Source organism: Vipera ursinii, assembly GCF_947247035.1.
Source record: "Vipera ursinii genome assembly, chromosome: 3".
NCBI lineage: Eukaryota > Metazoa > Chordata > Lepidosauria > Squamata > Viperidae > Vipera > Vipera ursinii.
The window spans coordinates 61,705,625-61,727,272 of NC_139516.1; the positions used below are offsets into that span (position 1 = coordinate 61,705,625).

Genomic DNA, 21,648 nt, shown 5'->3' on the forward strand with positions numbered 1-21,648 from the left:
AGTCCTGCCCAGAGCAATTGCTGGGGCTGTCAATAAAGCAAAGTGTTCCTGGACAAACAATATATTATTCTTGTTGGGATTCAACCTATTTGTACCATGCTTGGTAGTAAAAAACCTTTAGTGAAGTCATCAATTGAAATATCTTAACTTTAGATCAACCAAGCAATGCCATCAAAGTTCTGTCTTCATGTCTGGATATTATCAGAGTCTAGATGCAAAAGACAATACTCAGGCTGAACTCTAGTAAGGCCAAGTGGATTTTGGAGGTACCGGTACTTGGATATGCATATTTTCTATTGTTGTGGGAAGTCTAATTGAACTTCTATAGAAGAGGGGCAAATTCACATCTTCTAGGCCCTAGTCCTCTACCCTAGTGATCAATGAGTATTTCCATGCCCAGGCCAGAATCCATTCTGAAAGGGTTTCAGATAACCCATTTAAATTAGGAACCTCTGTACAACAGCTGATTCCCAAATAGCTTCTCAATTTTCTTAGAACAGGAAAGTCGAATATTGAGTTAAAGTTGCAAGAATGGCTAGATAAAGAGGTACCTTCCTCGAAAGAAGTTGTACCACTTGCTCTTTCAAAGCGTATGGTTCTTCACTCTCTCAGAGAAATGTCACCATCCCCTCACTCTGGACCATGTCCTTTACAATAATATTCATTGTATTGCGAAAAGTGATGGTTATTTCTTCTGTCTCATCTTCTGCTAGACATTTTGTGAACGGAGATGAATAAGCCTCGTCTGTGTTTGTGGCCTTTCCTTTGTAAGACTTTTGGGAAGGGAGTATATGTATAGACTAGTAATTATTTAAAAAATCATTGCAAGAAGAAACCAAAAGTAAATTATAGTCATTCAATATTGGATAAAGAGTTGGTTAAGGAGCTTCTTAGAAAACTATTCTTATGTATAAATATAGGAGGAGCTCTTTTATTGTTTAGTCATACGGTTACACATGGTAGCAGCTACCAGTTTTTCCCACAACTTCAGGAAAAATTAAACACGAAAGAAGGGGTGATGTGAAATATTCTACAGTAAGCTGTATATCTGTATCAAAATGCATTCTGTATCTACCATGCTAAATGACAAAAAAAGTAACAAAAATCATATTGCAAACATTAGCTTCCCACATCACATAAGATTCATTAAAGAGAGAAAAGCCTCAGCATCTGAATGGAGGCCATTTTGGATTTAGGGAATTTGAAATCGAACTTATCAGATTCAGTTTTTGTAAAACCCAAATGGCATGGACTATCAGGAAGATTTTTTCATGCGATGACTGGAAGAAAGGCAAAGGTTTAAGCTCCCCACAGTGGCTTGGATTCTCCATTTCTGGAGGTTTTTAAGAATAGGCTGGACATGTTGAATGGGTTTTCTTGCACATTGCAAAGGATTTGAATAGATGACCCTTTGTTACTTTCCAATTTGACAATTCTAAGCCTTTACAATAAATCAATTTTTGCTAATAATTATAAGTCTTTGTTCTGATTCGGGAGGGGGGGCTGATTTATATGTCTTTCATGACCTATTTCCAGTTCCTTTTTAAGCCAAAAAAAATCAGAAAAAAATCAGAAAATTCATCACATATGAGGATTTTTTTTACATGGCATTTCCCCATGCAACCTGGATACAATTAACAAATAACACATAAGGTCTTCTTGTATTTCTGATTACAGTAGTTTCATTCAGATTTCAGACTATCTATGGGTATTTGAAAATAATTACTCTCCCTTTCAATTCAGAAATGATTTTGTGTTCAATGAGTGTGAATTATGTGTCTCACATCTCTGCAGTGTATAAGTTCCTCCATCTATATGAAATTAATGCTTCTTCTGAACATCAATAGATTGTAATATTGCAGAGATTGCTATGTATAAAACAAACTATAGAAACTATACATTTTGGGGGGTATTCACCAGTCATCTAGTAGTACAAAAATTGTCAGGATTTTCATATCACCATTGCATTTTGGGTAACATTAGAAAATAAGTACAATACTACCCAACAGCGATGACCAGATTGAGTGACAGTCATTATACAATGGTTTGATTGATCAGAGTTCATCTTTGACTTTGATAACTTTTTTCTTCTTTTCTTTCTTGGTCTCTTTTTTTGGCTCCTGTTCATTAATATTTTTAAATGCCGCATCTTGTCCTTCCCGTCTCCTCCACTCCCTCTCCTGTTTAGAAGAAGAAATTATATATAATTAATAAACTCAAACTTGATACAATTTGATGATCAAATTCTATCATTATGTATAGTTCTGTCTTTAATAGAATATAATTTTTAAATTAAAATTAATAACTGAGACCTCATTTTTGATAATCATTTTAATATTACAGCAACAAAAAGTACAAAAGAATTATAATAACATACTTATAGTGAGTATAAGTGAGAATTATAAATATATACTTATAGTGAGCAAACTTTATAATTAAAAATATGCAATTACTCTCTAGATTGTTAATGTCCTGTAAAACAGGGGTCCCCAACCCCCTGGTCCATGGACCGGTACCGGGCCGTGGCATGTCAGCAAACGGTCCGCATAAACTAGCAAGGCCCCATCTGCAGGATGCAGGCAGCACACAAAACCATGCATTCTCCAGTCCGTGGAAAAACCTCTCTACATGGAACCCGTCCCTGATGCCCAAAAGGTTGGGGACCTCTGGTATTTGAAATGGACACCTAACATCAGAACTATCATTAAAAAGGCACAACAAAGAATGATATTCCTGCATCAACTCAGAAGGTTCAGACTGGCCAGGAGCTGTTGATACAGGTCTACAGAGGAATTACTGAATCTGTCATTTGTATTTCCATAACTGTCTGGTTTGGTACAGCAACCAAACAGAACAGGTATAGACTTCAACGGATAGTTAGGACTGAAGAAAAACAACTGCAACCAACCTGCCTTCCATTGAGGAGCTGTGTATTGCACGGGTCAGAAAAAGGGCTGAGAAAATATCAACAGACCCCTCATATCCTGGACATATGCTGTTTCAACCCTTCCCTTGAATATACAGTAACAGGGCATTGCATGCCAAAACATCCAGACACAAAGACAGTTCTTTCCCCTCCTGCCATCACTCTGCTGAATTCCCACTACTTATGTCTGTTTACCCATGTAGTACGGCTGTATTACTATTATCCTTCTCATATTTTCAATTACCTTCTCTTATTGGTATCATTATTATGATTATTATTACTTTGTTGCTTTGCATGTACACTGAGAGCTTATGCACCGGAGACAAAATTCTTGTGTGTCTAATCACACTTGGCCAAATAAACTCTTCTATTCTATGTAGACAGCAAACTTCCCAAGCTCTACAAACCCAAATAATGCTACTCAAGTTCAGAAAATTTTTCTAGCTTATTCAATATCAATAAATGTAAGTATCAATAGCTAATTTTTAAAACTGATTCTTGCAGTTCATAACATATTTGATCATCCTCGCTTTACCATATTTGCCTGCTATTTGATCAGTTTTTCACAAAGCATGCTATGCTGCTTATATTGTGATCTTACAAAAACAACACTGAGCAAGAAGTTTTTTGAAGTACAGCTATATAATTTATAAAAAAAAACATAATAAAAATAGTTTCTCTTCTCTTTTTCTGTTACAACCTTATTGCTATTCAAGTAATCTATTTATTCCCATCTCTAATGAGTGAACCTTTTGTTTTAGTAAATTATGATCAGTGTAATGGAGATGGATAATGCAATTAAAAATATTTGTGCATGTACTGCTTATTGCTCAACAGAATCAAGCTGGTAATTTTGTAATCTTTTTAATCCTCAACTGTTCCATTCATGAATTTTCCCACATGTATGAGCAATTGAAATTATGTAAGGATTGGACTAAATTATGTAAGGATATAGCTATGCAACCTACCTCTTCAAGTCTCACTTTCCTAAGTTTTTTTTTAACATCTGCAGGAGAATTTACTTATGATCTCCTGAGCAGTTTCCCACACAATTTAAATGGGTTCCAGATTATGTACAGGTTCAAACTTTACATTTACATTTTTTCAAGATGGGAAGAACAAGGGACAAAACAGAATAGGAGGAGGACAATATGGCAGAACTAATCTGCACAAATCTGCCCTCTTCAGGGTTTAATACTAGCACACATTTAGACAAATATCTAAATGGGCATTTTGCCTTATTGCATTCCATACTCCACCACATAGACAATAACAAATTACTTAGCAAAAGAATTCAGCAACAGTATGCTGTGATGTGCATCCCACACACTATTCCAACTATTTGGTCATGCTGTTAATCAGGAGTTTCTCTTCCACCTTATTTTCTGTTTCTACCTGCAACACTTAATAGCCACTGAGCTTTTTGGTTATGTAAGCAATTGCACCCAGAGTATTAACATGGAAAATGTTGGAAATGTTAAATATTGTTTAAAGCTTTTTTTTATTTAGAAAATTTATTTATTTATTTATTTGTTTGTTTTTATAAACCGCCCTTCTCCCGAGGGACTCGGGGCGGTGTACAGAGTAAGGTAGGTATACAGATTGAACAATAGTGAAAAACAATAGTAAAAACAAACTGGGACCCCAGTTTGCATACAAACACAAAGCATAAGGAAATTAAGAACAATTATGCACTGTTAAGTGGACTTAAACACAAATCAGTGAATGCTTCTTCTATTGCATTTGTAGCCTTCTATTTTATATGACACTGCTTTTGGCAGTTTATTACATTATGCTTTATTTTAATATTTGTATAGTGCTTGATACTCATAAAGACAGAGGAGCAATCTAAACGTTGCAATAAATAAATCATGAAACATCCTGAAATTACTTACAAAAGTGACACCCCACATTTCATTCCCAGCATCTTCAGCATAGTCTTCATCATTTGTAATAAGAAAGTTATCAAATATTGTACCAGATTTTCCCTGTTGAAATAAAAAATGGCAGAACTACTTTAGTCACGTAATTGCATACCATCCTGTACTGAAGGAATTGTGAATACGCAGCTTTGAAAAGCCCAGAAAGGGATTTGATAGCACTCTTCATCTATCTGCAAGAATGTGATAGTTCAAGATCTGTTCTCTGTGATACCATAATACAAAATAATGGATTTAATTTATAAGAAGATAATACTTCCAAAAATACTTCCTAATGGAGCCAATGAAGAATGAATAAAGTATCATTTACTTATGTTCAAACAGAAGCAAGACAACCATCTGTCTACGATGAATAATTAATAATAATAATAATAATAATAATAATAATAATAATAATAATTAGTAGTAGTAGTAGTAGTAGTAGTAGTAGTAGTTGGAAAGGACCTTGGAGGTCATCTAGTCTAACCCCCTGCTCAGGCAGGAAACCCTATACCATTTCAGACAAATGGCTGTCCAGTCTCTTCTTAAAAACGTCCAGTGTTATTTATTTATTTATTTATTTGATTTATATACTGCCCTTCTCCTGTTGGAGCATTCACCACTTCTGGTGGCAGGTTGTTCCACTGGTTAATTGTTCTAACAGTGAGGAAGTTAGTTAGCAACCTTAGTTCTAGGTTGCTTCTCTCCTTGATTAATTTCCATCTGTTGCTTCTTGTCCTGCCTTCAGGCGCTTTGGAGAATAGCTTGACTCCCTCTTCTTTGTGGCAGCCCCTGAGATATTGGAACACTGCTATCATGTCCCCCCTCGCCCTTCTCTTCATTAAACTACACATACCCAATTCCAACAACCCTTCCTTATATGTTTTAGCCTCGAGTCCCCTAATCATCTTTGTTGTTCTTCTCTGTACTCTTTCTAGAGTCTCAACATCTTTTTTACATTGTGGTGACCAAAACTGGATGCAGTATTCCAAGTGTGGCCTTACCAAGGCATTGTAAAGTGGCATTAACACTTCACGTGATCTTGATTTTATCCCTCTGTTAATGCAGCCTAGCACTGTGTTGGCTTTTTTGGCAGCTGCAGCACACTGCTGGCTCATATTTAAGTGATTGTCCACTAGGACTCCGAGATCCCTCTCACAGTTACTATTATTGAGCAAGGTACCACCTATACTATATTATTATATTAATTACAATTAATCTGGATTCCTACACTAACTAGTGATGGATTTGAGGGCCAAAATGCCAGAACTATGAAATAAAGTACACACATTTTAAAATAAATAAATACATAAATATGATCCTTAACATTTTTGTTTTCCTGGGCAAGCAGAGTATGCCTAGTCCTTGACTTGTAACAGTAATTGTGACCAGAATTTACATCACTAAGTGATATGGTTGTAAAGCACAACCGGATCACTTAGCAGTGGTAATGCCTGCAGTTCTGGTTACTGTTAATTGAATCCATAGTCATTAGGTAAGGCTGCTGGCTTCCCACAACCAATTCAGTGGCAAAGGCGGTAGGAAGCAGCCAGTGGACAAGGGGCAGCTTCTTGGCTGGGGGAAGAGAGTGTGTGTGTGTGTGCATGCGCGCTGGGAAGTACAAGGATGTGCTTCAAGGGACAGAGAGGGTGTGATGATGTGTAAGGATGGCAGTGTCATGGTGGGCTCAGGAGGAGGATGACAAGCAGCCAGTTCTGAAGCCAGCTCCAGGCATACTGGCAGTATATGAACAGCCAACTTCAGCAATACTGGACAGACTGCCATCTGAGCAGGCAGAGAGTTAGGCTGGCCAGCAACCAGCAGGCACAGCTGCTGCTGCTCTCCAAAGATGAGGGTGTGGAATTAACCCCTCCTCCCATCACAAGAGCTTTGCAGGCTGCAAAGAGAATGGAGCAAAGGGACTCTGCAGGACTGCTCACACAGAAGGAGTCTCGCCCCACTAAATAAGCTACAAGGGGGCTTCTTCTATTAGACTGGAGCAGCAAACATAAGCTGCCGGTTGATAACAATAGTCTGTGGATTCACTGTCCGTGTCTGTGTGCCTTGACTTCTGAACCTTGTAACCTTGGCTTTGAAGCTGCTGTGAATGGGAGCTCTCATAAGCCCAGCTTGCTAAACCTTGGAGAAAACCTATCTCTATCCTGCAAGTCCTGTGTTTTCAAGGCTCATTTAGTAAAGTGAACAAAACAGTATCTTTGTGTACTTGTGTGTGCTTGGTCTGGAACAGGGTGAAGATCAGGGAGAAAGTGCAGAGGTATGAAGGAGGCACCCGGAGAGTCAGGAATGTGTGCAGGGATTTGCAAAGGATTGGAGAGGGTGTATGACTGTAAGGAGGAGGGTTGAGGAGGGTGTGCAAAAGAGACACAATGAGGCTTAGGAAGAGTGCACAAGGAAGTGAGGGAGTTGCATTAAGGCTCTGAGTGTACAGGGGTGCACAGTAATGTGAGATGCACATTACTGGGGAGGGTGCGTGGAATGCATGAGTGGCAGGGGAGGCACAGGGAAGATGCATGGGGCAGGGAGGTGGAAGTGGCAAATATGGCACAGAGGGGCCAGAAGAGGGACCATTGCTGAGGCAAACTTATCCCAGGATCTTATGATCTTTTCTGCTGTCTTCCCCATTTACTTTCTGGGGAAGCCATCAGGGAGGGTTGCAAATGGCAATCATGTGATCAGGGGTGCTGCAACTGGCCATAAGAATCCGTTGCTAAGCACCTTGATCACAGTCATGTGATCAAGGAGGTGCTAAACAGCCAGAACTCTAAGGACCAGTTATAACCACCATTCATTCAGTGCTGATGTAACTTTGAACGGTTGCTGAATTAATGGTCGTTAAGTCAAGGACTATCTGAAGATTTTTTATTTTATTTAATTACTATGATGGTACAGAATATCTCCAGAACTGTCAATTATCTTCATAATTTGAACAATACATTTTGCAACTTCGTAATATACATACCTGTAAAATTTCTAAGCCAATGACACTAATGTTATAATATTTGTAAATATTAGGATCTGGTTTGTATTCAGGGTTGTCAACTTCTGGCTGGACCCAAATGCCATTATAATTAGGGTTTTTAATTATACGAGGTCTCCAAATGCCCTAAAAAAATGGAAAAATGGTTGAGTATCACTTCCCAAAGCTGCTTAAACCAAGGCATATAAAACAGGCTGAAATCTATTGAAATAAAGAAAACACACCACTGACTTCTTAGTGAAATAATTTGAAATGTTGTTAAAACTTTAAAAATGTATATTATGCTGAATGCTATCTACAGCTATTAACATGATGCAAACAACAAAAATGACAACAGAAAAAAGGCATAACAGAAAATGTTGGAATGTAACGTAGCAACCAAAAACAGAAAGAAAGGTAAAACTAGATTTATTATCAGATCTGAGAAGTGAATATTTTCAAATGAAATTTTTAAATCTATACAATAATTTGGTAGGAATTCAATGTAAGTAATTCAGAGTGGCAGATAATAATTCATGATAATGAGAGAAAAGCCCATGCAGTGTTTAAACAGTGTTTAGTCAACAACTAATAACATGCTAGTGATTATATGGTTTGGTAGCTCTTGTCATTTGTAAAGCATGATTTATACTTTATCATTTAAGCAGGTTATAGCTTATTCATCAAATTATGCTTAAAGATATATTAATTCCACATACAAAGCTGCACAATGAAAGTTCATTAAAAATGAAAGTTGAAAGTTCATTAAAAAATGAAACATAAATGAGAAAGAGAGAAGAATAAGATAGAATACAAAGCCATGAAAATAAAGGAAAGGGAGTTGCTGTAAGAAAGGCATTATCAGCATCCAGCTGAAGTTATTCTATTGATGAGATGGCTGGAATGGGATGCAAAGTCCTAAGATGACTCAAGGATTGGAAGATTGTTCTAAAAAAAAATCATCAAAAAGCCAAGTGTAAATTTGTAAATGAAATGGGCAAATGAAGACTAGTGAAATGAAGACTATGATGATTTATATAACAATAAAACTAGATTCAATATCTTATAGCTTAATTAGTATTTAAATTACGTTGCAAGATTAAATAACCTCTTGGCTAGTCACTATTTTATTACTTTCACTAATACTCTTACTTTATATTCAGGATTTGAAATCAATGGTGGTTCCCATGCCCCATCCATTTCTTCATCCCAGTCATCTGGCTTTATCACAGTAGGATCAGGAATTCTTTTTGGTTGGTCCCAATCCTAAAATAGTTTCATCAATGTTACTAATTGTAATAGTTAGCTTCTATAAGTATTTTGACAGGAAAAGAAAATTAGTTAATATTATTTCTTCAAAATATGGTTTATATGACTGCTTCAATAATTTTATTATTCTGATTCACTCAAGAACCAAGATACAGTGTTTTGTCACCAAATATCTATTGGAAAGAATTAGCTGCAATATTTTACTATCTTAACATACTCAAAACAAGGAACCTGCTAATAAAATATATTGTAATAGACATTTATTTCAACCCAACCATTTAATTCTTCATGAGATGGAAGTTTTATGACTACAGAGTGGCAGCTACTAGAAACCTTTTATGTACCTCTGAATTTGGAATGTAATTAATACAACTCAAAAAGCAATTTTGAATGAATCTGTAATGTAACAATGGGCAAATTGCTTTTCTTATTTACAAAAATACGTTCAGCAATTCACTGGATTGTTATTTGAGGCTCATCAGATAACATGATTAGCAATTATACAGCTGCACCAAATATAATTTAGCTTTTTACTGCTCACATAAAGTCTGCAGTTTAGACAGAAGAGGTAATCATTCCACCACTGCAAGTCTAAAACTACTTATAGGTAATTTATATAATCGGTATTATAATTGAGATGAGAGACCAGGAAAAAGATGGCATGAAGGCTTTTTAAGTAAGTCTCTTCTATCATTCCATTTTCAATTTTTGTGAGTAGTAGAATGTTAAATACTAGTCATAATCTGTTGCCAAGATCTAATACTGATTTTAGAATTTACAGTCTAGTCCCAATTCCTACCACTATGAAATTAGATAAAAAACCCACCACTTAAACTATACATCCTTACAAAAAAAACTATGGAGCATATATTGTTATTACAATTAATTAAAAATCAGGTTGCAGTGGCAATTTCAATGTATGCAATAAGAGACTATCAGTGAAACACAGCAGGCAAATTTATATAGACTGTAAAATCATGCAGTTCAAAGTGAAACCATACATCTGGTTTTTTATCTGTGGGATCTGGAATAGTTTCTCTTTCATCCCAATAATCAGGTTTTGGCAGATCATTATCTATTATCTTTTTTGGAGGCAGGAAGTCCCAATCTTCTTCTAGATGGCCAGCCTCAACCACATAATTATCTATCTTTATTTCATAAGTTAAATCAGGACGTAGAATCAGAGTGTAGAGGTGGGTAAAGTCATCCGTCTTGAAAAACAAAACAAAAGCAAACATTGTTACAGAAACATGGAAATGTTTTTCCAGTGCTGTACAACTGACAGTTTTAAATTTCATGAGGTCTAAAAAAATAATATCTGCTACTAGTATGATCTATCAGTGCAGCACCCAAGAAAACTATAATCCTAGAAAAATATCAAGTTTTTTTGCTGCATTAGACTACATGCAAATAACAACGATCCATTTATACATTAAAATGAGGGGTATTAATAGTAAATAACAACAACAACAACAGAGTTGGAAGCGACCTTAGAGGTCTTCTAGTCCAACCCTCTGCTCAGGCAGGAAACCCTATACCATTTCAAACAAATGGTTGTCCAGTCTCTTCTTAAAAATTTAGTATTTGCCACCAGTTCCATCTCCTCAGTGTGATGATGTCTTCATTTTTTCCAGGATGTATTTTTGTGAATTTGTGATCTGGAAACAGCCATCATCATCATCATCATCAAGTTGGAAGGGACCTTGGAGGTCATCCAGTCCAACCCTCTGCTCAGGTAGGAAACGCAAATGGCTCTCCAGTCTCTTCTTAAAAACTTCCAGCGTTGGAGCAGTCACCGCTTCTGGAGGCAGGTTGTTCCACTGGTTAATTGTTCTGTCAGGAAATTTCTCCTTAGTTCTAGATTGCTTCTCTCTTTGATTAGTTTCTATCTGTTGCCTCTTGTCCTGCCTTCAGGTGCTTTGGAGAATAGCTTGATTCACTCTTCCTTGTGGCAACCCCTGAGATATTGGAACATATTATGTCTCTCCTAGTCCTTCTCTTCATTAAACTAGACATACCCAATTCCAGCAACCATTCCTTATATGTTTTAGCCTCCAGTCCCCTAATCATCTTTGTTGCTCTTCTCTGTAGTCTTTCTAGAGTCTCAACATCTTTTTTACATTGTGGTGACCAAAATTGGATGCAGTATTCCAAGTGTGGCCTTACCAAGGCATTGTAAAGTGGTATTAACATTTCACATAATCTTGATTTTATCCCTCTGTTAATGCAGCCTAGCACTGTGTTGGCTTTTTTGGCAGCTGAAGCACACTGCTGGCTCATATTTAAGTGATTGTCCACTAGGACTCCAAGATCCCTCTCACAGTTATTACTATTGAGCAAGGTACGCCCTATACCAGGCATGTCAAACTGCCGGCCCACGGGCCGGATGCATCACAAAACCGCGTCCTCCCCATTGCCGGCAATGGGGAAAAAGTCACAATACGTCACGCGATGTCACATGACATCACGAGTTTTACATGCCTACCCTATACTATACCTGTGCATTTGGTTTTTCTTGCCTAAATATAGAACCTTACTTTTTTCACCACTGAATTTCATTTTGGTAGGTAGTACCCAAATACTTGCTAATTTTCCAGATGACTTGCTGTTAGCTTCTGACACTTGAATTAATTTACAAAATTTATTTAGATTTAGTCAACAAGCTCCCAAACAATACTGCTAAAAATTGCAAGCTAAATTAAACATTAATAATTCACTGAAAAACATTGATCATACCTCACATGTAATGTTCTTTTTAATAAAATAGTAGTCATCTTTATAGTTCAAAATAAGTTGTACTACCTTTTTATATTTTCCACATATATCAGGTCCTAGAATAAAAGAATACCAAATTATTCTCTCAGAATTATATATACATATATACCTACACACATATACACACCCAGACCCCCCATATATATATATGTGTGTGTGTATAGTCAAGGAGAACAAAAATAAGCATAGCACTCCAATTTTGTTTCCGCCAGAGGTCATCCACAATTGCAATCAATGTTGTGAGTCCCAAATCCAGGTTTGAAATGCAACTCAAAAGGGGTCCAGATAATCTACTGTCTCCAGGATTCTCAGAAACTATATTGTCCCTATTATCTACATTTTATTATAATATTTATTTTAGAAAACCATAGCTTCCCTTTTCCCACTAATTAGCTTGAACTTAGTCATATTATTTTAGAAACATATACTATTAAACAATAAAAATTAAAATCCATATGAAGAAAACCTAAATTCCAAAATCTATACATTTTTGTCTTCTAGCAGTAGACAAGTACCCAATGAAATTAGCCAGTTAGTTTAAAATGCCCATAAAAACATATTTTTTCACATAAGCAATAATAAATTTATTTCATGGACATGACAATATGCTGATACTTGTGTACAATATCTGTATATTGCTAAATATGATTTTAATTAGAATTTCCAAAATGGAATACTCTTTGACATACAACTAGGGTAAACTGTTGACTTTATATCCCACCCAGTGGGTTCCTGAATTAGCTAGCCATGGTAAAAAACAAGACAGTATATTAAACCACAGTCCTAACATTACCCAGCTAATCTCTTCATATTTTTATATAGATCTTACTGTAAAATTCATTCAACTCTTTCATATATAAGAGAACAGATAAAAATATTGAAAAACAATGTCTCTAGGGAGCTCATAGAGTGAGCGCCTGTTACTCGTCCCAGCTTCTGCCCACCTAGCAGTTCGAAAGCACGTAAAAATGCAAGTAGAAAAATAGGGACCACTACGGTGGGAAGGTAACAGCGTTCCGTGCGCCTTTGGCATCTAGTCATGCCGGCCACATGACCACGGAGACGTCCTCGGACAAGCGCTGGCTCTTCGACTATGAAACGGAGATGAGCACCGGCCCCTAGAGTCGGAAACGACTAGCACGCATGTGCGGGGGAAACTTTACCTTTACCTTTACCTACCAAACATAATATAATAAGGTGAATCTTCATTCAGGATCTCTTGATTCAAATCGACAGAAAAAAGTTTGATATAGGCCCCACCACAATCAACCTGTTGGTCATATTTTACTGTATATTGAACCACTAAAGTCTGATTTTCATTGTTGAAAGGCCGAAACCTTGCTGATACCGCATAGTACCTAATGTCTTGAGTTGTCTGCAAACCTATAAAAAGAAATGATATTCAAATATCCAAATAATGCTACTAATCAAGTGATTTGCCACAGGCATGAACTGTATATATGCTTTATTATTCTTTTACATGGGATTACAATGACTTTGTGAAAATTATGAGATAATATATACTTGCTTCTGCTTTAGAGGCATATATTAATAAACATAGCTTAGAAATACATTATTATATTTTCACTTGCTACTTTCCCCCCCGAAAGTATTTCTATTAATACATATAGCATGTAATATATGCTATCATAATATAGAATAGTTCTGTTAAAGGAAACTCTAGAAATTAAATTCATTTCTAATGCATTACTGTAGATGACTACTCAGAAGTAAGTTTTGTTGAATTTAATTGTATATCTTCCCAGGTACCTGAGGCTACCTGCTTCCCAGGTAGCATGTAAGAAATTGCAGTTTCATTGTGATTTATGTATTATCTATGTATATACTACTAAAACTTTTGTCAATACATAAACTGAGCAAAATGTGCACCACAGAACCTCAATTTTTGAATCAAGGTACCCTGCACGGGCTAATATACTGAATGCATCAAAAACCCATCCTCCTATATTTCGTCACAACAATTCTGTGGGGCAGGATGGGCTCAAAGTGATCTGTGAGCTCCTGTGGCTGCAGATGGAGTAGAAACTGGATCTCTCTGGCATCAGTCAAATATGATATGGGTTTCTGGTCATTTCCTTAGGGTGGGACTTGTAGGCCTAGTTTTATAATGGCTTCAGTATATCTGAGTCTAGAAAGTGATATTAGAGGATTTCTGTTCCATCTGGGCTATTTCAGAATTCACTCTTCTCTCTTACACAGACCCAACACTAGGAAAAGTGTAACAGAAAACTTGGGTTGGATTATACTTAGTAAACTAGTAATAGATAACTATAACTATTTTTGTATGAATCAACCTTAAGAATATATTAGTAACACTAAAAAAAGTCTGTATAGAATAGGATAAAGTCCAAGATACCATTACTGCATAAGTGACAACATTTTCAAACCTGAGAGACATTTTATATACTGCATGGTAGAATTGAGAGGGACACCATTTCGGACTAAAGGAAGGAAATAATCCATCTAGACATGAGACAACCTGTACTGTCAAAACATATTTATTAATTTAAACGTGTAATGGTAGAATAGCAATTGGACAACTAACATGGATCAATTTAAAATATAAAAGCATTTGAGTTACTTGGAAAATGTACATTGAAATTAACATCTTTAGCACAGACAGTAGAGTTAAGATCCCAGTTTATACAAATGCAATAGATTTAAACTGAAGATGATTGGAGTTTAATATGAGACTGAAGAATAAAAGATTCAGCTAGTTGGAATAAGTCTTGACTCTGACCAATCAAGCTTTGAAATTCTTCTAACTCCAGACTCTGTTGTCAAATCACAGGTAACTTTTAAATTTTTTTATTTTTAAAAATGATAATATGATGTTGAATAGAAATTTCTCTTTGAGGTATAAAAATCCACAACCTTTTTTTTGAAATATATTGTGCAAATACTATTATGCAGATATTTTAGCATTAGCCAAACCGATGTGAATATCTGCATAATACTGCATAATAAAAATCCAGAAATTCACTAGAAAACATTCCAAAAAAACCTAGTTTCATAATTGCCTGGGAAAAAATGTATTATTTTACCTATATCTTTTTCTCTGTCACCATAAAATTTTCCTGATCCTATTCGAAATTTGCCATAATCACTTCTATGTTTAGACAGAACCCACCGTTCCTCCCATCCATCTGAAAAAGAAAAATAACGTTTCCGTTTTACAAAAGATATCACAGCAGTATTACTTCACTTTCTATGAAGTTTGATTCATGTATATAGTTTGCAATAAACCTAGGATTACAATGTATATGAACTTATAATAACAGGAAAACATTTAAGAAATACAACTCATTTATTATTGTGTAGCTTGGTATACAAAATTATTAAAATTACAGCTATATTTTTCCCTATGAATATTACATAACTCCTTTACTGCAATGTAAGAAAAAGTCAATAAACTTTTAAAAATAATTCAAGTTTTATCAATAATGCATATAAGTAAAAACAACTCCATAAAATGCATGTTACTCAGGAATGTTCAAAAGCCATCTGGAGCTTGTGATAACGGCTCCTGGACCCAAGGGACTGTAATGCATGTTGAATCATGTCTGGTGAATTGCCTAAGTTGTTCCATGTTTAAATCACTCAATCTACAATTAAATATGCAGCAATAATTAAAAAAAACCAATTTATTTATATTTTCACCTATTGTATAATAAGAAAATCACACTAAGGCAAAGTGCAGTTCAAGCTGGAAATAATTTAAGTAACAAAAACTTTTAGGTAGAGCTAATCTCCTAAACAAAGGGATTTACAGTTATAACAACCTGTGTTGATCTTCCTGGACAAAAATAAGCTGGAAGAACTGATGAAATGGGTTGGAGATCACTGAAGGACATACAATATATTTGACCCTATATTTTTATCTTTCTTTCCTTTGTAAGCAAATATTCAAGAATTAACCAAGTTAAATCAATCCCAAACCGTGCATTACATATATTTGAATTTATAATTATTTAAATTATTGCTATAAATAAAATTGCAATGTATATAGGAGTGGTTAAGAATTGATATAAGGAAAAGAAACTGAAATAAGTTCAGTTAATACAAAATGATTCCTTTTTACATAGAGAGAACATATAATAGTAATTTTGATATTTTGGTTTTAGAAATTACAGAATACAAATTAATAATACAAAATGTATTACTAATACTTTTTTAAAAGTTTACTGTATTATTATTATTTTTAAATGGCTGAGAATCATGATTTGAGGCACACTGCATAAGGGATCCTGGATATATCTCTTCATATCCTTTTTCTTCTCCCACCCTGGCATCATTCAATAGATTTATAATATCCATCTAAAAATTCTATCCTTAGAAACATGTTGCTAAGTTTAGACTTCTCTCTTCCTTATACATTTCTACAGTATTAATAAATGTGCATACAGGTCATTGGATGATATGATGTTATACAAATATTCATTATAGTTTAACAATGGTAAAAAAGCAGAATATAATTCTGAGATTGAGTGACTCTATGAAGAAGATTTAGAAGTCAAGAGTTATATTCTAAGACAGAAAAAAAAGCAAAATGTCACTTACCCCCATCATCAAACTCTTCCCTAAAATATTCTTTTGTTATAATGGGTTGCTCTTCTTCTAAAACAGTGGAAGAGCTATCATCATTATCATTTAGATTTCCCCAAGCCAGACTTATCAGAAAGTATCCTAAGAAAATCAGGTTCATCCCTGATACCATAGTAGATATTTTAATACAAGTGGTAGGATGCTTCTTTAAATTGTACAGAAATACTTGAGTATTTCTGAAATCTCTTCCTATTGCTCTCATATACATCACTATAATTGCTACTTACTGGTGAGGAGACAGATCTTTTCCATTGGCTAAAATCCATGAATAATGATGCTATGGGGACCAACCAGAAGGAACCACGCAATTAAACCAAGAGAAACTATTTAAAATGTCTCAGAGGAAATTAATTTTGTATGCACAGATGCCTAAACTAATTCAAATCAATTCACACCCAGGAAATACATTGGCTTCTTCCTATATATAAGTTTGAATGATCCCTCTATATCAGGGGTGTCAAATTCCCGGCCCACAGGCCGGATGCATCGTAGCAAAATCATGCCTACCCCATTGCCAGCAATGGCAAAAAAGTTCCGATACATTGTGAGTTTGACACCCTTACTCTATATACAAGTCTGAAATATTATGGAGGAGAAGGCTGTATTTTCAAAACCTGTTTAAAGACTTTTAAGTAGTAAATTTCAATTAGATACAGCGATTCTATTCTTTCTGACTATAGTCTATTTTCCTCCCATTTTTTCTTAGTAAGTTTGCAATTTTATGTTGTCATATGAATGTTATTTTTAAGTGCCTTGTACTTTTATTTTCTAAATAAAACAAAACCATCACAGTAGAGATGAGAGAATTTAAAAAAATCATTTCTATTGATAATATTGGTAAATTAAAATACTGCTGAGATGTTTGGGAATAAGATCATAACTAAATGGTTGGTAAATATGAACATGCAAAATAGAAATACAGATTAAGTTTAAATAGGTGGGGTTTGGGGATGACTTTTTTCTATCACAGGAATCGAATTACAGGAAAATAAAAGATTTATTTTACTGAAAGCTAAATTTATCTCCAAATATTCAGAACAATTTTGACATTTTAGAAGAAGCAGAAAATATCATATAAAAATAAGTCTTACTTTAATCCTTGCAGATGTTGATGGGAGAGAGGGAAAAAAATCAGTGCTCAAGAGAGAAAGGCCTCAGGCATCTACATTATGCAGTGGAGTCTTTGTCATTTTTCCGAATTACAGCTGTTGTCTGAGAGAAAGAATGTTCTTGTTATAACTGTAATTTATTGCTTTCTGAGCTTTCTTTAGACAATTTGTCTTAAGGTATTAAGTTTGAACTACATGTCTTGAAACTTGCAAAGATCACATTACATTATATTTTAACTATGATTGTTGAACAAATCATAATGGCTATATTTACTCATTTTAAGCTAGAGGATGGAATACATTCAGCCTGTTTGGTTCATTTGTAATTCAATATATCATGCAAATTCAGAAATTTGGATTAATTGGACAAGCTAGTTAACAAGTACAAAGAAAAATTGCCCGAATAAAACTTTGATAAATAGAGGTAGATTTTATACTTGATCAATTCTAATTTGAGATAATCAGGCATATATCTAAGAGATGAATAAAAGCAGCCCTCCCAGACAATCTTGGCTGATCTTGAAAAAAGCTATCAGGATGGAACACAAAGTATAACTGGGCCTCATTAGACTCAATTTTTGGCAACATTTTGGAAAAAAAAAGGCAAAAGTGGAAGACCATATAATGTGTTCACAATTTGACATTTTTATTAAGATCTCCTTGGTGCACACAAATCAAACTCACAAATATTGATCAGGTTTTTTTTTACCAAGTTCATACACGATGTTGGGGAAAGCAGTGTTTTGTTTTAAGGCAGGGGTGTCAAACTCAATTTCATTGAGGGCCGCATCAAAATTGCGGTTGCCCTCAGGGGGCCGGGTGGGTATGGCCAGGGTGGGCGTGGTCTACTGGATGGGCGTGGCTAGAGTGCGTATGGTCTACTGGGTGGGCGTGGCCAGCTCTACATCGTTGGCATCAAGGGTGCCTATGGGGGCCTGGGCAGGAGTGGGACAGATCTGGGGGTCTCTGGCAGAAGGAGGGTCTCTGGGCCAGGGCCAAGGCAGCGGGGGCTGTCCCCTCACTGTTTGGGCCGCATGAAACCACTTCGCGGGCCGCATCTGGTCCCCGGGCCTTGTGTTTGACATGTCTGTTTTAAGGTGTTCTTGACAAATGCTGTGTGTTCTGTATATAACCGTAGTATGTAGATGCTTTGAAATGATTTGTGTACTTATATAAGGCTTTCATTTTTCTATCCAGTGAAACTTGCAAAGCTTCTAGGCTGCAGAGACTGTAACCCTTCCTTGCCCAGCTTGCCACATTTCCACCAGATCTGCAAGCTCCCTGAAGGCTCATTTTCAATTTGGCCTTTCCACTGTCTTTTTTTTTTGTATCAATATTTAAAACAAAACAGCAGCCCAGGTTTACGGATGGGATGGACAACTTTTTCTACTTCCTGCCTCAATTGCCATTTCTTCAGGAAGAGTTGAACTACTGCCTTTGATTCATCACTCTCACTTTCCCCCCTTCCCTTTTTTACTTTATTTCAGGGGAAGAAAGAAAAGCAGATAATATTGCCTCGGAGAAGCAGATTGCTTTGTGGCAAACTCTTCAGCTTACCGACCCCGAGCATTTATTAAATGAAAATAATGTAATAAATACTTTAATGGTACTACAAATAATAACACTGATCCCTTGGAAAAGACCCATCGACACTTGGGTGTCGATATTAACCACTTTGGGAAGGAGGAATTTCAACTAAAAGAAATCTTAGTTCAGGAACGAGCTGGAAATAAAGAGGGGTTTCCCCCCCTTTTTTGTCCTCTCTCTCCACATCTGATTTTATTCTGACTGAATTTAATATCCAAATCTCAATCTCAATCTCAATCCGAAGAGTGCCGACAACGGTTTGTCCCAAGCAGGCAGCTTGAAGTCCCAATCCATTCCCGCAAAGTCGGTCACACTGGGACAAAAGGGACCCACGCGCGCCCCCTTGCGATTTTTTGGGGGCCCTTTCTCACTGCCTCACCCCGCACGACGAAGCCACGCCCCCTCTCTTATGCGCCCTCCTCCTTATTCGTCTCCCAACTTGTTCCTTCCGCGGCGGCCGTTTTTTTTTTTTTTTTTGCTCCTCCTTCGTCTCGCGCTGCTTCCCTCAGACGTTGCTCATTGACGGCGCTCGCGCTCTTTCCGCTCGCCCCCACCCCTCCCTTTCGCTTTAACCCCCGCTCGCGAGACTGGCGTTCCCCTGAGCGGGCTGTTTGGCATCTTACCGGCTCCCAATATGGCGTCCATCATGGAGGGTCCGCTGAGCAAATGGACCAACCTGATGAAAGGTTGGCAGTACCGCTGGTTCGTGCTCGACTACAACGCAGGACTGCTTTCCTACTACACGGTGAATATGGAAGGAGGGGCCGCGCTGGAATGTAAACGAAGCGCACAGTGCGTTTGTGTGTGTATTATGTTCGTGTGTGTTGGGGGGGGGGCGGAAGCAGCCCGTCAAGCTGCGCGCTTGGTAGAGATAGGAGATGGGGGGGAGGTTTCTGAGAGAGGGCGTGTCCTACCGAAAAGCCAATGGGGATAGGTGAAATCCTGCTGGTGTCCAATGAGGAGTTAGGTTTGGAAGATTTATATGAAAGGAGCGTGCGGGAGAGTTAACTTTTAACTTACCGCGACTGAAGTGGGGAAGAGGTTAAAGTCCCCGGCCTGGTCCTTGGAATGTACTGTTTGGTTTATGAAATGAATAGAACAACGCTAGTCCAAAACAAATCAGTGGGTGTGAAAAGGGGACTCTCTTGGCATAGGTAGATCTTCGCATTACAGAATAACAGAATTGGAAGGGAGCTTGGAGGTCTTGTAGTCTAACCCCCTCTCAAACAGGAGTCTCTATACCGTTCCAGACAAATGGCTGTCGAATCTCTTAAAAACCTCCAGTGATGGAACACCCATAGTTTCTGGAGGCAAGCCTTTCCCCTGATTAATTGCCCTTTCAGGAAATTTCTCCTTAGTTCTAATTTGGATCTCATCTTGATAAAAAGTTTCCATCTGTTACTTGTCGTCCTGTCCTCAGGTATTTTGGAAAACAGGTCGACCTCTTCTTAATAAAGACATACTTAAAAAATTTAGTAAAGATAATACTTTACTTAGTAATAGCTTCTGTTAATAAAGACTGGAACTGTTGTTGTGATGGTATTTGAGGATGGAAATACTACATTTCTGGATAATGAGGTTATCACATATGCACGTAATTTCTTTCCGCTTAGTTCAAGTAACCTGTGCAAAGGTAAAGGTTCCCCTGCACATGCGTGCTAGTCGTTTCCGACTCTAGGGGCCGGTGCTCATCTCCGTTTCAAAGCCGAAGAGCCAGCGCTTGTCCGAGGACATCTCCGTGGTCATGTGGCTGGCATGACTAGACGCCAAAGGTGCACGGAACGCTGTTACCTTCCCACCATAGCAGTCCCTATTTTGCTACTTGCATTTTTACGTGCTTTCGAACTGCTAGGTTGGCAGAAGCTGGGACGAGTAACAGGCGCTCACTCTGCTACGCGGCACTCGGGATTTGACCCGCCAAACTGCCGACCTTCTGATTGACAGGCTCAGCATCCTAACCCACTGAGCCACCGCGTCCCTAACCTGTGCAAACTTGAAATTAATTCCAAGTGAACTCTCTGTAGCTCCCATCTATTAAGCCTTAAACTGAGGTAGGGTTTATTATGTGTGATAGTATGATAAATTTCATAATAATTTTGTATATCACACGTGTTGGAAACTAAATTTTCTTTGCAGAATGAAAGATCCATTAAATTAAAAAAAACAATAGAAAAAGTGATAAACATTATGCTATGGTGAATAGAATCAACACCAAAAAATGATGTCCTTATCATCATGTGGGATTGGAATGCTAAAGTAGGAAGCCAAAAGATAACCGGAATAACAGGCAAGTTTGGCCTTGGAATACAAAATGAAGCAGGGCACAGGCTGATAGAATATTGTCAAGAGAATACGATGGTCATAGCAAATATTCTTTTCCAACAACCCAAGAGACAGCTCTACACATGGACATCACCAGACAGTCAACACAGAAATCAGATTGACTATGTGCTCTGCAAC

At 36.9% G+C, this 21,648-nt stretch overlaps 2 protein-coding genes across 4 annotated transcripts in view; one reads left to right on the plus strand and one right to left on the minus strand.

Annotated features, from left to right (window-relative positions):
* Positions 1–870: 870 nt before the first annotated feature.
* On the minus strand, positions 871–19,923 carry LOC310638502 (calreticulin-like). Of its 2 annotated transcripts, XM_083359628.1 has the most exons (11): positions 19,812–19,923; positions 17,584–17,704; positions 16,448–16,504; positions 14,932–15,033; positions 13,046–13,249; positions 11,828–11,922; positions 10,093–10,302; positions 8,975–9,088; positions 7,826–7,969; positions 4,822–4,914; positions 871–2,180 (listed from the first exon to the last, which is right to left on the minus strand). In XM_083359628.1, exons 5-11 carry the CDS (start codon positions 13,050–13,052, stop codon positions 2,055–2,057), a joined length of 789 nt encoding a protein of 262 aa, XP_083215754.1. In that variant the 5' UTR covers positions 13,053–13,249; positions 14,932–15,033; positions 16,448–16,504; positions 17,584–17,704; positions 19,812–19,923; the 3' UTR covers positions 871–2,054. The 2 variants fall into 2 exon arrangements, with proteins under 2 accessions (XP_083215754.1, XP_083215753.1); XM_083359627.1 differs by lacking the exon at positions 16,448–16,504 and having other exon boundaries at positions 19,812–19,901.
* The window catches only part of OSBPL9 (oxysterol binding protein like 9), an 86,743-nt gene continuing 84,790 nt past the window's right edge, over positions 19,696–21,648 (plus strand). Inside the window, exon 1 of one of the 2 annotated variants that reach the window (XM_083359607.1) lies at positions 19,696–19,933. In XM_083359607.1, the coding sequence (XP_083215733.1) occupies positions 19,823–19,933 (111 nt within the window). In that variant the 5' untranslated portion in view covers positions 19,696–19,822. The remainder of the gene's footprint in view (positions 19,934–21,648) is intronic. The other variant, XM_083359608.1, reaches the window with a different exon arrangement.